The sequence below is a fragment of the Myotis nattereri genome (assembly GCF_964212035.1).
Source record: "Myotis nattereri genome assembly, chromosome: 3".
Classification (NCBI taxonomy): domain Eukaryota; kingdom Metazoa; phylum Chordata; class Mammalia; order Chiroptera; family Vespertilionidae; genus Myotis; species Myotis nattereri.
The window spans coordinates 53,033,263-53,050,321 of record NC_138077.1 but is presented as its reverse complement, the minus strand read 5'-3'; the positions used below and the strand labels follow the sequence as shown (position 1 = coordinate 53,050,321).

Below are 17,059 nucleotides of genomic sequence, written 5' to 3'. Positions count from 1 at the left end.
TGATATTTTATATCTTTGTACCACCAATATCCAGGCTGGGCATGTAAACCTCTTAAGTGGTTTTAATGGCTCTTCTAACCAAACAATAACAAAACAAAAAATAAGTGAAAATAAAATCAATAAACTAGAAGCATTTTTAGATATCTCTAGTCTGGATATTTAGAAATAGCTAAGTTAAACAGTTTATGTTATTTTAGAAATAATCAGTTAAAGGTCTGACAAAACTCTAAAAGAAATCATAAACATACTAATAGCAGCACAGGATAATTTAGAATATCATGTTACTTTGTTATCAGCTGGAATTATATAAGCTTGATACATTAACACTGATTATTCACGCTGCTCAGAAGCTCTGAGTGACAGTTTATTCTATATTAGTTTACAACAGTTAGTTCTTTATTCACCTACTGGTTTAATTTTGAGTTGATTTTTTTAAAGGAGGGAAATTAATATCAGCAAAGGTGGCCATTGTTCTGTATAGAAGAATTATACACAATAACTATAAATAACATAGATGGAGTAACTTTTACTTCTTGTTTCTCAGAATGATGAAAAGATTAGTATTTCCTTTAAAAACATGTGAAGATAGTAGAGACAAAGTAACTCCCTTTGCAGTTTTAATAACCAGTGTAATTGTACAACTTTCTAAGTAAAGGGCTAATAAAAACTAACATCTATACAATAAATAACTGACTTCAAAGGTTTCAAGAATATTACTAGAAAAAATTGTATGTGAAAGCATTTATAAATCATAAATCACTATATAAAACTATTCACATAACCATCACGAAAATAAAAAATTCAAATTCAGAGCATTGGCTACAAAGTGTTCTTACCAAAATTTGTTTAACCTGAACCTAAAGCAAGTCTTTAAAATCAACTTCTAGTTCACAGGAAATAAAGGGGATAGAGGAACAAATTATATGACACCAGAAAAGCAAGCAACAAAACAAATCGGGAAGGGGACATTCTACAAAAAAACTGCCCTGGTTTCTGTAAAAAATTAATATCATGATAGAGAAAAACTGTTTGAAAGCAAAAATTTTTCTGTATAAGAGAAATGAAAAAGACATAGCAACCAACTATAACATTGAGCCTTGACTAGTATGTGTGGTGGGAGGAAGAGAGAGGGGCTATAAAATACATTGTAACAAATTTGGAAATTCAAATATGGACTATTTTCCAGAAAATATTAGGGAATTTTTTTTTTTTTGTAGAAGATATATGTGTGAGAGTATGTGTTTATTTATGTAGTAGGGCATATATTTCTATATATGTAAGATATATATTTTTTATATGTAGGAAATATCCTATACTAGAGGCCCGGTGCATGAATTTGTGCACCAGTGGGTCCCTTGGCCTGGCCTGTGGGATCGGGCCAAAACCAGCTCTCTGATATCCCCCAAGGGGTCCCAGATTGCAAGAAGGCACAAGCCAGGCCAAGGGGACCCCACCGGTGCATGATCAGGGTCAGGGAGGGACACGGGAGGTTGGCCAGCTGGGGAGGGACCATGGGAGGGCTCCAGGGTGTGTCCAGCCCATCTTGTTCAGTCCCGATCGGCTGACCCCAGCAGCAAGCTAACCTACTGGTTGGAGCGTCTACCCCATGCTGGTCAGGGCATGTCACAGCGAGCAGTTGCGTGACCTTAGCATATCATTAGCACATTGCTCTTTGATTGGTTGAATGGCTGACCAGAAACTTAGTATATTAGGCTTTTATTATCCTAATAATAGACAAACAGGGTAACTGACTGTACCTTCACTACGCTTCCCATTGGCTAATCAGCATGATATGCAAATTAACCGCCAACAAAGATGGCGGTTAATTTGCATACGTAGGCTCCAGGCGGCAGAGCAAAGACTGAAGGCGAGCTGGAGCAGCGAAGACGGAAGATAGAAGGTGGCTCCAGCTGGGGCTGTGAAGACGGAGGACGGAAGGCGGCTCCGGCCAGAGCGAAGGCCTGGGTCCCGGGTGCCAGAGGAAAACTGGTGCCCGCAGCCAGGAGAAGGGAAGGCCTATTGCACGAATCTCTTCGTAGTATAATAAATTAATCTCTAGTAGAATAATAAAAGCCTAATATGCTGTGTCCGACCTAATGGTCGACCACTCGAGCAGTTGCTATAATGAGCACTGACCACCAGGGGGCAGGTGCTCCAACAGGTAAGTTAGCTTGCTGCTGGGGTCCAACCAATTGGGACTGGGCAAGAGGACCAGACATGCCCTGGAGACCTCCCACAGTCCCTCCCCAGCCGGCCGGCCCCCACAGGCCCCAATCGGACCTGATCGCCGGCCAGGCTGAGGGACCCCACCCGTGCACCGGACCTTTAGTATATTTATAACTATCAAGAGAGACGGGAGAGAGAGAGATAGACAGACACAGGTATTTCCTACTAAAAAAACAAAAATAACAATAACAACACGAAGAAAATTCAGAACTCCTAGTACAGTATTTGCCTCAAGAGCACTAAATGAGTATTAATTGGTTAGTTACCAATCTTAAGTAGCCCACATCACTACATAAAATTATTAATGTAAATCAAATTTCAAATCTTAAATTTCTATGTGACCTTTTATTCTATAACTAGAGGCCTGGTGCATGAAATTCGTGCACTCAGGGGTCCCTCAGGCCAGCCTGTGCCCTCTCACAGTCCAGGAGCCCTCGGGGGGTGTCCAACTGCCATGGAGGCAGGAGAGGCTCCTGCCACCACCACTGCGCTCACCAGCTGTGAGCCCGGCTTCTGGCTGAGCAATGCCCCTCCTGTGGGAGCGCAACGACCACCAGGAGTAAGCTCCTGCATTGAGCATCTGCCCCATGGTGGTCAGTGTGCATCATAGCGACTGGTCGTTCCGCCGTTGGGCCGAAAACAGCTCTTAGACATCCCCCGAGGGAGTCCCGGATTGGGAGAGGGCACAAGTCAAGCTGAGGGACCCTAAAGATGCACAATCGGGGCCAGGGAGGGATGCAGGAGGTTGGTCAGCCAGGAAGGGACCGCGGGAGGGCTCCAGGGTGTGTCTAGCCCGTCTCACTCAGTCCCGATCAGCCGGACCCCAGCAGCAAGCTAACCTACCAGTCGGAGCATCTGGTCAGTGCACATCATACCAAGCGACTGAGCGGACTTAGCATATCAATAGCATATTACGCTTTGATTAGTTGAATGGCCGACCGGACAACCAGATACTTAGCATATTAGGCTTTTATTATATAGGATTAACTAACAAACACCGCTGTATTCACTCTTCAATAACATCTCTAATGAAAATCTGGACCAATGCTGTCCAGAAGAACTTTCTGCAATGATAAAAATGCTCTATAGTTGCCCTAGTTGTGCTAGGTTTTGCTCATAGGTTAGAGCAGCCAGTTTGATTCTGGTCAGGGACACATACTAGTACCTAGGTTGTAGGCTCTATCTCCATCCCTAGTCCGGGCTGTTGCGGGAGGCAACCAATTGATGTGTTTCTCTCACACTGATATTTCTCTCTCTGTCTCTCCCCCTTCCTTCCACTCTCTCTAAATATGGTAGCCACTACCTACATATGACTATTGGACACTTAAAATGTGACTAGTGTGACTGAGGAACTGAATTTATCATTTCATCTAGGTTTAATTAATTTAAATAGTTATATTTGGCTAATGGTTACCATATAGGACAACTGAGATCTAGACTAATACAACTCAGAGTAACATTTTACTATCTGGTATGGTTAAGGAACAAAGTGTTCCCTACATAAGTTTTTCAAAAGTTCGTTTGCATCTAGCTACTAGCAATTGAAATGCCTTAAATCTAGGTCATATATTCATCTATCAAACAGGCCTTTCTAGTTTGCTATATCTGAGCTCCCATGGACTAGAGCAGCAGTTGCCAACTGGTGGTCCGCGGACCACTGGTGGTCTGTGAGGTCTGAAAGATTGGCAACTGCTGGTTTAAGAAAACCTTTGGAGCAGCAATAGCCCACTGGTGGTCTGGACCACTGGTGGTCTGTGAGTTCCAAAAGGTTGGCGACCGCTGGACTAGACAACCAAATATTCATATTATTTAAACAATATCAGGCTTAAGACAAAATAAGCTGAGTAAAACACCCACTAGGATAGTGGTACTTCATCAACAAAACAGAAAAATAAAGAGCCTTGATGAGGATGTAGAGAAATTAAACCCTTGTGCATTGTTAACAAGAATATAAAATTATGCAGCTACTGTAGAAAAAAACAGTATAGTGGTCTTTCAAAACATTACACAGAGAATTCAACTTCCAAGTATATAACCAAAAGAACTGAAAGTAGTGACACAAAACAAATACAGTCCTACTTCAGAAATATTGCAAGTTTGGTTCCCAACCACCACACAAAAGCGATTATCCTAAGACAGTGAATATTGCAATGAAACACTTCACACAAATATTTCTGTTTCCCAGTGCATATAAAGTTATGTTTACATTACACATAGACAAGCACATGAAAAAGTGCTGCACATGTCATCAGGGAAATGCACGTTAAAACAATGAGATACAACTCTACATCTATTAGCATGACCAAAATACAGAACACTGATACCACCAAATGCTGGCAAGGATATGGAGCAACAGGAACTCTAATTCATTGCCACCCACTTTGGAAGACAGTTAGGTAGTTTGTTACAAAGCTAAGCATACTCTTATGGTACAATGCAGCAATTGCACTCCTGGGTATTTACCCAAATAAGTTGAAAACTTAAATGTCCACACAAAAATCTATACACATGTGTTTGTAGCAGCTTTATCCATAACTTCCAAAACTTGGAAGCAACCTAGATATACTTCAATAGGTGAAAAGATAAACTGGTACATCCAGACAATCAATATTATTCAGTATTTAAAAAAAAAAAAAAGAGCTATCGATGAGCCATAAAAGGATGTGGAAGAACTTTAAATGTATATTACTAAATAAAAGAAGCCAATCTGAAAAATCTACATGCTGTGTGATTCCAACTATATGCCATCCCTGAAGAAGGCGGAACTATGGAGATAACAAAAAAAGATCAGTGATTATCAGGGGTTAGAGGTAAGAAAGTGATGAAGAGGCAGAGTACAGAGGATTTTTAGGGCAGTGAAACTACTCTGTATACTATAATGGTGGATACATGTCATTATACATTTGTCCAAACCTATAAAATGTACAACAGAGTGAACACTAAGGTAAACTATGGACTCTGGGTAATAATGATGTGCCCATGTAGGTTCATCAACTGTCACAAATGTACCATTCAGGTGGGGGATGTTGATAATGGGGAAGGCTATGTTATATGTTGAAGCAGGGAGTATGTGGGGAATCTCTGTACCTTTCTCTCAATTTTGCTATGAACCCAAAACGGTTCTTAAAAATAAAGTCTTTAAAAATATATATATATGAGCTACCAAGCCATGAAAAGACAGAGAAACCTTAAATACATGTTGCTAAGTGAAAGAAGCCAATCTGAAAGGCAAAACTATGGAGATAATAAAAAGATCATTGGTTGCCATGGGTTCTGGGGGAGGGAGGAAAAAATGAACAGGTGGAGCACAAGAGATTTTTAGGGCAGTAAAACTACTTTGTATGATACTAAAATGGTGGATACATGTGCTAAAGCAACAAATGTGAATGTCAATTTTATCAATGTATAACACAAAAAGTGAACCCCAATGTAAATGATGAACTTTAGTCAATAACAATATATCAATAATGGCTTATCAACTGTTAACAAATATACCACACTAGTGCAAGACGTTAATAATAGGTGAATGGGGTGGGGGGTGATGATGATATGGGAACTCTGTATTTTCCAATCAAATTTTCTGTAAACCTAAAACTGCTGAAAAAAATTAAAGTCTAATAATTTAAGAAAACGTACAAGGGAGCATAATAAGTAACAAATTCTGTTTTAAAAAGCAATCTCATACTTGATTTCAAAATAATTTCCAATCTAGCCCTGGCCAGTGTGGCTCAGTTGGTTGGTTGCGGGTTCAATTCCCAAAGTGCCCTGACATCCCTAGGTTATGGATTTGATCCCAGTCGGGGCATATGTACAGAAGGCAACCGAACGATGGTTTGTTTCTTTTTTCTCTCTCTCACTCTCAAATCAATTTACACAGACACACACACACACACTCAAGTGAGGATTAAAGAAATAATAATTTCTAATCTATTAAAGATTTAAATGTTAAAAATAGAAGCCATGAAAGAATTTAAATATAATAATCATCTTGGGGATAGGAAAGCCTTTCTAATCATGGTACTAAAAACAAGAAATGAGGCCGAAACCGGTTTGGCTCAGTGGATAGAGCGTCGGCCTGCGGACTGAAAGGTCCCAGGTTCGATTCCGGTCAAGGGCATGTACCTGGGTTGTGGGCATATCCCCAGTGGGAGATGTGCAGGAGGCAGCTGATCGATGTTTCTCTCTCATCGATGTTTCTAACTCTCTATCTCTCTCCCTTCCTCTCTGTAAAAAATCAATAAAATATATTAAAAAAAAAAAACAAGAAATAAGCATGCGCGCACACACACACACAATTGGTAAATCTAACCATATATAAACATACCTATGTGTTTTTTAAATAAAAGTTTAAAAACAAATGACAACAAGGGAAGCTAGCTGCAACTTACACGGCATATAGAGTTAATATCTCTAACAGATTTTATACCTCTAAGAAAAAAAGGGGGGAAAAGGTGATGGGAGGGGCAAATGATATGAACAAACAATTCACAAAATAAATTAAAAGAAACAATGTAGGAAAATCCTGACATCATTGGTCATTTCTTTAATCAGAGAAATACACAATAAAACATCAAAATGACTAAATATGTATTTTACATATCAGAATAAAAATATTAAAAAGATTAATAATACTCCATCTTGTTTAAGGTATAGTGAATTAGTCATTCTTCTACATACTGCCTAAAAATTTGAATCTATAAAATATTTCTAAGGGTAATTTAATGAATTACATCAAATGCCTTTTAAAATCCATATCCCCTTCTATCTAGCAATTCATTTCTAGAAAAACATCCCAAGGATATAATAAAGGATGCAGAAAAAAGAGGCATATACAAACGCAATATTGTCTATAATGCCAAAAAATTATATGCCTAAATATTCCTAGGACATCATTAATAAAACTACAGTAAATCTATACAATGTAAACAGTCATTTAAAATTGCACAAATCAACTAAAATGGAAAGATATCAAATAATAAATTTTGTAGTATAAAAATAGTTAATATGGGTAATACAGAAAAGTCACACTATATGCACTTGGGCAAATTCACCTACAGCACCTCCTTCTACCAAAAAAAGATAACGTTCTACCTATCAGACACCCCCAGTAAGTGAATGTCACAAATAAAAAATTAGAAGGATGAAGATTGTTCCCTCATATAGTGTCCATTTTCATGCATTTCTCATAATGTGAGCACCTCTCTGTATCTTACTGTGCTGAGTGTGATTCTAGAATTATGAGCTTTTAGTATAACAGGTTACTTAATCACAAGCCAACTATTTCATCTATTGCTCAACTGAAGAAAAAATTATTTCTTTCCACTAGAGGAAAAAACAATTGTACTGTAGTTAATGACAGACAGTGTTGAATTCCGGAAAAATTTTCAAGGATAATTTTAATCTGATGGGATTTTTCACTTTACACACTGATTTTAAGTATCAATTCCCATGAAAGAAACAATTCTATTTGTGCAGGGAGTTTGCAAAATGAAAGTGCATATGTATACACAAAGAAAAACATTCTAAAAGGATATTCACCCTATGGAACAAAGAGGAGAGAAGGCTGAATGAACATTGAAACATAACCCTGCCATTTAGAGAGAAAAACTTGTATCAGTTAATTGACTAAAAGTACAATGTTTTTATTAACTAAGAGACAACTGTCAAATCTACTCAAGCACAGATTCACTGTTTTCTTCTAAGCCAATGTACATTTAAATAGCCTTTTTGATCACCAAAGAATATCATATAAAACTTAACTGTATTACAATTTGTGCTTCACACACTAGAAACAGGAAAAATGTCAAGCCAGTATCCAACAATAAATTACTTTACTTTAAATACTATTTGACTAACAGCCATAGGGTATTAACATACATATTCTTTAAAACAAGGGGTGTATCAAAAGGAACTAGAGCTTCTCAGAAATGGTTGATTCCAAGGCTGGGGCTGGATATGTACAAATGAACCTAGAATATCATGTTATGCCAAAAGTAAGAAAATGCTTTAAAAAATGATAGGGTATGTCATAAGGACAAAAGAACAAGTTTGTGAGGGCTCCCACTAGATAAATCTGAGACAATCTGAGCACCAAAAATATTAAGGATAGTAATAAATTATCAACTATTGAAAGAAAATAGATAGATACATCAACAGATGGACAGAGAAATAGATGGGGGAGAAGGGCTCTTAATTACAGTAAGATGCCAAGTGTTAATTGGAAAATGCGGAGGAGTGCTACTTTTATAAAACTGTTATTCTGAACATAGTAAAAACTGGTTCAGGCAAGCATCATCAATGAATGCTAAATTGTAGGTGACAATTTTGCTGAAAAGCAATCTATACTAATAAAAGGGTAATATGCTAATTAGACCAGATGTCTTTTGGACATCCTTCTGAACAAAGCTGCAGTGACTGTGAGGGCCGAGGAGGGCCGGCAGTGGCAGCAGCAGTGGGGTGATGGGGGCGGCACCTTTCCCTGATCGGCGTGGTCACCTCCCGCAGAGGGAGGACAGAGGCAGCAGCGGCGGCAGGGTGATGGGGGTAGCACCTTCCCCTGATCAGCCTGGTTGTCTCCTGCAGAGGGAGGCCAGATTATGACTTAGGCCTAAGCCGTCAGTAGGACATCACCTGAGGGCTCCCGGACTGTGAGAGGGGGCAGGCCAGGCTGAGGACACCCACCCCCCAGCCAGTGCATGAATTTTCATACACCGGGCCTCTAGTCTATATATATAAAAGCCTAAGAGACCAGATGACCAGACAACCGGCCAGTAGCTATGATGCGGACTGTCCATCAGGGGGCAGACACTCAATGCAGGAGCTGCCCCCTGGGGGTCAGTGCGCTCCCACAGTGGGAGCACGGGAGCGCCGCTCAGCTGACGGGCTGCTGACTGCTGGCGAGTGCAGCTGCAGCAGCGCTAGCCTCTCCTGCAGACACTCCCCTGCAGGCACAGCAGAGCCGGGAGTAGCGAGGTGCCCAGCCCGGGCTCAGGCTCCTCCCCAGCCGCCTGCTGCTTCACGCACTACTTTGTGCTGTGTGGGATCAACGTGGACAGCGGGCTGGAGCCTGACAAGCTGGCGGGTAAAGCCGGGCTGCGGGAGCACAGAGGTCCACTGATCCCTGCAGGCCAGGCCGAGGGACCCCACCTGTGGATGAATCTGTGCACTGGGCCTGTAGATTGCTTATAAGATGCAAGGGAAAAAAACAGTAACTGTAGAGCAGCGGTTCTCAACCTGTGGGTCGCGACCCCTTTGGGGGTCAAATGACCCTTTCACAGGGGTCGCCTAAGACCATCGGAAAACACATATATAATTACATATTGTTTTTGTGATTAATCACTATGCTTTAATTATGTTCAATTTGTAACAATGAAATTGGGGGGTCACCACAACATGAGGAACTGTATTAAAGGGTCGCGGCATCAGGAAGGTTGAGAACCACTGCTGTAGAGTAATGAGATAACATGAGATAACACCTTAATTGGGTGATCAAAAGTAACATCAATGAAGGGCAAAAGATGTGTACCTCTGGATGTGCAGAACCCTATGGAATACATAATCTAAATCTAATTAGGAGCAAGCATAAGAAAAATCCAAAATGAGAAACAATACATAAAAAAATAAGAGGAATGGAAAATTGTGTTCTTCAAAAATGTCAATGTCATAAAAGATAAAGGAAGACTATGGAAATGTACCCAGATTAAAGGACACTAAAAAGACATGACAACTAAATGCAATACCTGGTCCTAGACTGGATAGAGTACTGAAAAAAATAATTAGGAAAGGAAAAATTCAGCAGAGAAATTTGACCCTATATAGATGAAATAGCTTAAACTACAAAAAATATTAATAGATGCTTTACAGATGTGATAAAAAGGTTCTAAAGAGAATTCAACCAGATTCAACATAATCAAAGCACTGCTTCAGAGCAGTAGTAAATGAAACTATTAACAAATAATCTAATTCAATCAAAATCACCAACTAAAAATTTTATAAAATTTTCCTCCAATTCCATAAAATTTTAGCTAATATTTGGTCCACATCCATAAATGTTTTCCTTTCTCAAACCTAACCTGCAAAGTTACACACACACACAGCAACAGACTAAAATATAACATTACTGGAACCAATAAAAAAGTCAAAAAATCTAAGAAATTCTGACATTTACCATTATACCTTTAAGTTCGCCCTTTGATTACTAAGTTAAATACACTTTTCAAAATACATAAATTCCATCATCATGAACATTCACCTTCAAAGTAAAAACTTAAAAAAAACAACACAACAGAACCTACAGATCAGTATCTATGTTAAATATTATTGTTGTTAGTGGTCTTTATCACATTAAAATATTCAGCCCTAACCGGTTTGGCTCAGTGGATAGAGCGTCAGCCTACAGACTGAAGGGTCCCAGGTTTGATTCTGTTCAAGGGCATGTACCTTGGTTGCGGGCACATCCCCAATAGGTAGTGTGTAGGGGGCAGCTGATGAGAGAATCTCTCTCATCGATGTTTCTAACTCTCTATCCCTCTCCATTCCTCTGTAAAAAATTCAATAAAATATATATTTTTTTAAAAAAGAGTCCCAGGCAAGTGGGAAAAATACACATTTATAAAAAAAAAATTCAACTTATGGAATAGCCTAGTAGTTGACAGTGAGGAGAGGCTCTGGATTCAGATTAGCTGAGTTCAATTTCTAGCTCCACAATTTAGCATCCTTGGGCAAAAGATGTCATTTCTCAGTGCCTCAGTTTTCTAATCTATAAAATGGTATAATCATCTCATAGATAAATATACACCTCATAGGATTATGATAACTAAACAGATGCTGTATTAGCACATAAAAAGTGCTCAATGTTAGCCATTATTTCTGTTTACACACACTTAAAAGTGTCATATTCTGATAGCCATTAAGATGGCTTCTATGGGAAACAGTATGATAGTTCCTTAAAAATTAAAAAATATAACTACCATATGATCCTGCAATGTTGATTTACAGGTGTAAAGTACATTATCACACTATTTCAAAAACAATGGTGTAGGTGCAGAAGAAAAAGAAAATCGTATTGACCTAAATATTTTCAAACACTGAAAAAATAAAGGCTAATAAATTAATCTAAATTCAACAAATAGAAAAGAATGCATATATTTGTCAACAATTCAATTACAGAATGTAAACACACAAAAACCTCTACTAAATCTACCTGTTTCAAAATTCCTAAAATCTATTACTTTCCTTAAACCAAAATCTGATACCATATCCCCCCCCAAATTAAAATATAATTAAATCTAAATATCAAAGTAAATTCACAACCAATGAAATTATGCAGGACAAAGATTCACAAATATAACCTTAATAATTAGGAAACTAATTCTGTCAGAATTCAATTGTGAATAAGAATAGGTAAAAACATTCAAAATAGGCAAGGCAGAATATGTAAAAAAAAATTTTCTCCAAACAGAAATTTACCTCCAATCTACAGAGAAATCTAAGCATAGACTGTTTGGTTACTTCACTAAGCAACTAATTTTCTTAAGTTGCAAACTTCACACAGAGGAAGACTGCATCTGTCTCTCTCTGTCTACAACTATATGTAAAAGAGGACTTAATACTCATACTACTTTTTTAAACAGTTACCCCACAAAACAAAACATTCCTAGGTTTAATGTTGGTTTAGAAAACCAAATAACAAAAAATTATTTTTCCTTTCGTTTTTTTTGCTGTTTTTACAGAAGAATCCAATTTGATCATCCATTTGGACCTTAAACATCAGTTTAGAAATTCAAATATAAAATATATTCATCAGTTTAAAGGTAAAAAAAAAAAAGCAAAATGTTGATTAATTTTTAAGGTGTCAGATATATAGCAGTTCATTATACTGTTCTCTCTAGTCTTGTATATTTTTTAATGTTTACAATAATGTTAAATTTTAAAAACTTATTCAGGTGTATTGAGTGTTTTTAAAATCTTCTTTAATTCTAAAACAAATTTAGTAGAAAATATCAATTTACCAGCAAGTTATTTCTGAGTACACTAACTTGAAGGTGGACCTCAAATCACATCAAAAGTTTATCTATCAACAGATAGATGAGATGTAAAGCCGTATCTACTTGGAAGTTACTGAGGAAATAACTATAATGCAATGAAGTACAGGTCTTATTTTAATATGTTATATAGTCAGTGACTAATAAAAAAATAAAATTTTATTCTTAGAATTGGAAGAGACAAATTTTTAGTTCAGTGGTTTGCACACTTTTCAAGGTAACTGGAGGAGAGGGCCAGAGACCAATCACCTTGTTTTATTTACTGGTGATTGCTTACAAAATATAAGATTTTGTTTTAAAAAGGACCTAGCTATTTTTTTAAAAAGTCTTAAAACCACTATTCTACTGCATCCACATTCTAGGTGATATAGTATCTAGAAAAGGTTATATAATTTATGTACTATCATTCAATTAATGGCAGTGTCAGGAATAGAATGCAGGACTCTTATTTGTTCAGTTCTCATTTAAAACAATGCATCACTTCAAATTTAAGTAACAATTAAGAATACAGAACTCTGTTCTTGCCTGTGAAATAAGATTGGACAAGATTATCTCTAAGGCCATTTTCAGATCTAAAATTCTGAATGCCAAGTTTAAACAGAGGTCTGTGTTAAGGTAAATGAATGTTCTGTTACTCTTCAAACATTTTCAAGGACTCCAGAGAAATACAAGTCAAATACGGAAAGCTAACAGTTACTCAGTCGTTACCTTTAGGGTGCTGAAACATTTCTGTAACTACACCCTCTTTTAATAGTTAATACTAGGACAGGAAACACTGTTTTCGAAGACTACTAAAATAATCATAGTGAAAGGCTGTCTTAGATATCTTTGGAAAGAATATTGGCCTATCGAAATATATAACTCACTGGATGTTCAAGTTACTGAATGCCTCAAAGAGAACCAACTACATCACGCTCTTAAGTTTAAAGTAAGTTAAATCAAAGGAACATTAAGCCTAGCTGACACATAATGGTCACAAATAAAGTTTTAACTCCCACCTATTAAAGCCTGAAAGAGGTTGCTCTGAAATATGTTAATAACCCGTTCTATGGAACTTCTGAGCTGTCTGTCTTCAGTTTGGCTTAGTTTCGAACGATATTCTTCCAGAAGTTGCAATGCTCTCTGGGTATCTGAGGGAAAAAAGAGTCTGATTAAAATTATTTTACAAGAAAGTATTACACAGTAGCTGTGCAGCAAATGATTCTGCAAGGCATCTACGCAGTTCCCAAATCCTCCTGGTCAACTGATGCTACCACGTTCATGCACACCTCTATTCCTTAGAATGATTCAAAAAAATTTAAATATATGTCACAGTAGAGAAAGGAGGAAGGTACGTGGTTTTAATAAATGTGTACTGGTAGTCTACCACAATAAAAGATCATTTTAATCAAAGTATTGGTAACAGTTGCAGCTGATCTGATATGCAAAAGCAGATAATCTATAATTTGTCCTTATAACCCAAATATTAACTGTTTCAAAATAATAGTTTTTTGCCAGTATCCCACGCTGCTCAAAATAGTGTTTAGTAAGAATAATATTGCGAAACATGAAAACACCAATTCAGAGTTTTTAAGACGACGTTCCGAGGTAAAATATCCATTGCCCCTCTAGTTTCTAGAGAGAGATCAAGAAAGTTTGACACACATATGGCTGTGTCCATCTTCTGAATGATGTGAGGCTTGGATCCCCTAAGCAGGGAGGATAGGACTGTGCTGTCTCGTTAAGAGTTAAACACTAATAAAACACAGCAATTAGAAAACACACATACAGAAAAGCGAGTGCCGTCCACGGGAACAGTGCCATAACCAATCCTCACCTTGCTTCCGGACCGGCATTTTCCCCCAGAATCAGGAAGAGGCACACACCTTTAAAACAGAAATCGGAAAAGAAACAGAACTAAAGAAGAGAAGAGAATCGTGGTGAACCTGGCACTCCGCCCCCCCCAACCCCCCCTACATTTCACATCGGAAAAACTCCGGGCCCCACCTGCCCAACCCACCTGGGCAAAGTTTTCCCTAGTGAAAGGCAGCGCCTGGAACCTCAGCGGTGCCAGGCAGACCGGCGAGGTTTCACTTGGGGGGCGACCCCTCTGCCCACGGAGCGCGGACTCACGTCGGCCCCCCAATCCTCCTCGAAAGCTGCCCCCTCTCCGACCCGCACCGAAAGCCTAGACGGGAGGCCACCCCTCCCCCGGGACCGGCGCGCAGACGCCCCGCCGGCGACGGGGATGGGGACCGGGCGCTCCGACCCTCAGCCCCGAAGCCGGCGGCGGCGGTAAATCGCTCCGAGGACGGCACCGGCGGGCGGAGCGCCACGCCGCGCCCGGGCCCCCTCCCCTCGCTTGCCTGTCTCCGGCCGGGCTCGCTTCCTCCGGGCGACTCCAGCGGGGGCCGGGCAGGGCAGCGGCCGCTCTCCGCGACGCCCTCGCGCCCCACATGCACACCTCCGCGGGCCCCCACACCTGCGGCGCCGCCACAAACTTCCCGCGAGCGGCGTGCGCTCGGCGCTGGGGTGCGCCCCGGACCCACTCGGGGCGGCTCCCCCGCCCTGCCCCGCTCCACGTCCCCCCGCCCCGCCCGGGGCCGGAGGAGCTCAGCTGAGGGGGGTGCGAGAACGGGGGAGGAGCTCCCGTCGGCGGCCGCACCCCCGCGGCCTCGTCCTCGTCCCCGGCCGCCGCCTCCTCGCTCGCCGGGGCCCGCTCGCCCGCTCGCCCTCGCCCCTCCTAGCCGTCCCACCCCCGGAACCTCGCCTCTTTCCGCGCCCCCAACCTCTCTCCCCCCAAACTTTCCGCCAAGATGGCGGCCCCGAAGCTGGCTGGCCGCGCCCCCACGTGACCGCCTTCCCGGCGCTCGCAGCCAATGGGAAGTGAGGAGGCGGCTCGCGCGGCGCCCCGAGCTCTCCGCGCTACCTTTGGGTGGGAAGGGGGAGGAGGGCCGGGCGGGCGCTGGGGAGGGGGCGGCGGCCCCCGCGGCGTCTCGAGTGGCCCCGCTCGCGCACAGGGGCGGCCAGCGAAGGGCTCCGAGGACAAAGGCGTGGACACACAGACTCTACAGGTGGCCCGGGTGCCCCGGGAAGGCTCGCCGTTCCCCCGCCCGCGCCCACTGGGGTGGCCCGCGGTTTGGAGCGGGATGCACCCCAGGCTCGAAAGGGTCGGGGTGTCTGCAGACAGATGCGGCTTCACCAACACCGGGGCCGAGACACAGTCCGGGACACGCTTTAAGGTTTAACCTCACTAAGCACGTGCTGTTCCCAACTCCACGTCGGGAGACAGCGCCTGTCGCCCCCGGGGCGGATCTCCGACCGCGAACAGCGACCCGGCGGAGGAGTCGCCGGCACCAGCCACGTCAGGGGGCGGGGAAGGCGGAGCCTGGGAAGGGGGAGAACGGAGGTGCTGCGGCCGGGGTACCGTCTCTGCACTGCTTCCACTTTGTGTGGATTTATTTTTTTAAAGTTACTCTTTGCCCCTCAGTAAAAGTTTTGCGGGCGGGCGGTCGGGGGGTGAATTAAAGAAGGGCACGTAAACTGGGGAGATGGGTTACTTTGATAAGAGTTTTAGGGTTTTACTAGTGGATTTTAAAATCTCCGTGATTGATTCCAAGCAGGAATGCATTTAAGCGTGGGAAGGGAAAGCCCGTTCCTTCTTTTGCTCATTCATTCATTCATTCATTCATTCATTCATTCATTCATTCCCCCCGGCCGGCATCCCCCGCCCAGTCTTCGGTCTCAGGTGTGACCCAGGCGCCAGCGGCCCCTTTAAGAACTCACCTGTAGCCACCGCCTCGGAAGCCGCGCTGGTTGAAGTTTCGACTGCACCTCGGAGCGGACGGCTGGCGGGACTGGACCCCGCGCAGGGGCTGAGCTACCCAGTTGGTAGAAAAAAAATCTCGCGGAAAGCTCTCCAGGTCGCTTCCCAGGTCTTCGAGCCTCTTCGGGATAACAGGGAGGTCCCGGCTCCGAGGTCCAGAGAGAAGAATTTGCCCAAGGTCACCCAGGGTTGGTAACCAAACTGGAAACACGGAGACCGAGCTTTCAAACCCGGAAGACTCTTCCCAGTCGGTGAACTTGACAGCCTTTCCCCGAGGCCATAGCCTTGGGACAGAAAGGGAAGTCCGGGGGACCTTGTACTGTAACCGTAACAGCTACTCAGAGGCTTGCTGACCGCTGCTTTCGCTTTCCGATCGCACCTTGGAACCCAGACTTGGGAGGACCCCACTGGACCCCCTTTCTCAGTTTAAGGTAAAGGAGCTGAGGTCTAGAGAGAGGGAGCAAACTTGTCCAAGGACATCTACGTGAATCGGTGGCAGCAGTCCAGAACCGGGCCTCCTAATTCCATTCCAGGGCTCTTTCCAGTGTGAGTTTTGGGCAACTTCGGCAGCGGTCTGTTGGTCTCTCTGCAGATCTCTTTGCTCCCCTAGATCAAGCACCTTGGGAGTTTGAGCAACAGTGAAAGCAACATTTCATAGAAGAAATGAATGGACATGTGAAAGGAAGCTCTTAAAAGCAATGAGCTTAAATAGAGGGGCTTTTTAAAATAGTGAAACAGGGTGTTGTTGTTTTTTTAATAGTGAAAATGTCTGATGCCAGGCATGCTATTATTATTGAAACTGCCTTGAGGAACTGTGATTCCTCTCCAAGAATGGACTCTCCAGAACTCAGAAGGAGGAAGGTATTTTGCTCTCTCCCTTAATATCATTCATTGTTCATAAATGTTCACTTGCTGGGCAATGGGGATAGAAACAAGTAAGATCGGAGCCATGCTCTCAAGGACCCACAGCCTACTCGCAGGACAA

At 42.0% G+C, this 17,059-nt stretch overlaps 1 protein-coding gene across 1 annotated transcript in view; it reads right to left on the bottom strand.

Annotated features, from left to right (window-relative positions):
* Nucleotides 1-14,993, bottom strand: part of DLG1 (discs large MAGUK scaffold protein 1) — a 285,441-nt gene extending 270,448 nt beyond the window's left edge. The window contains exons 1-3 of the mRNA XM_081085333.1: nt 14,615-14,993; nt 14,086-14,134; nt 13,268-13,399 (exon numbers count right to left, since the gene is read on the bottom strand). Of these exons, the coding sequence (XP_080941459.1) occupies nt 13,268-13,399; nt 14,086-14,104 (151 nt within the window). The 5' untranslated portion in view covers nt 14,105-14,134; nt 14,615-14,993. The remainder of the gene's footprint in view (nt 1-13,267; nt 13,400-14,085; nt 14,135-14,614) is intronic.
* Between the last annotated feature and the right edge of the window lie 2,066 nt (nt 14,994-17,059).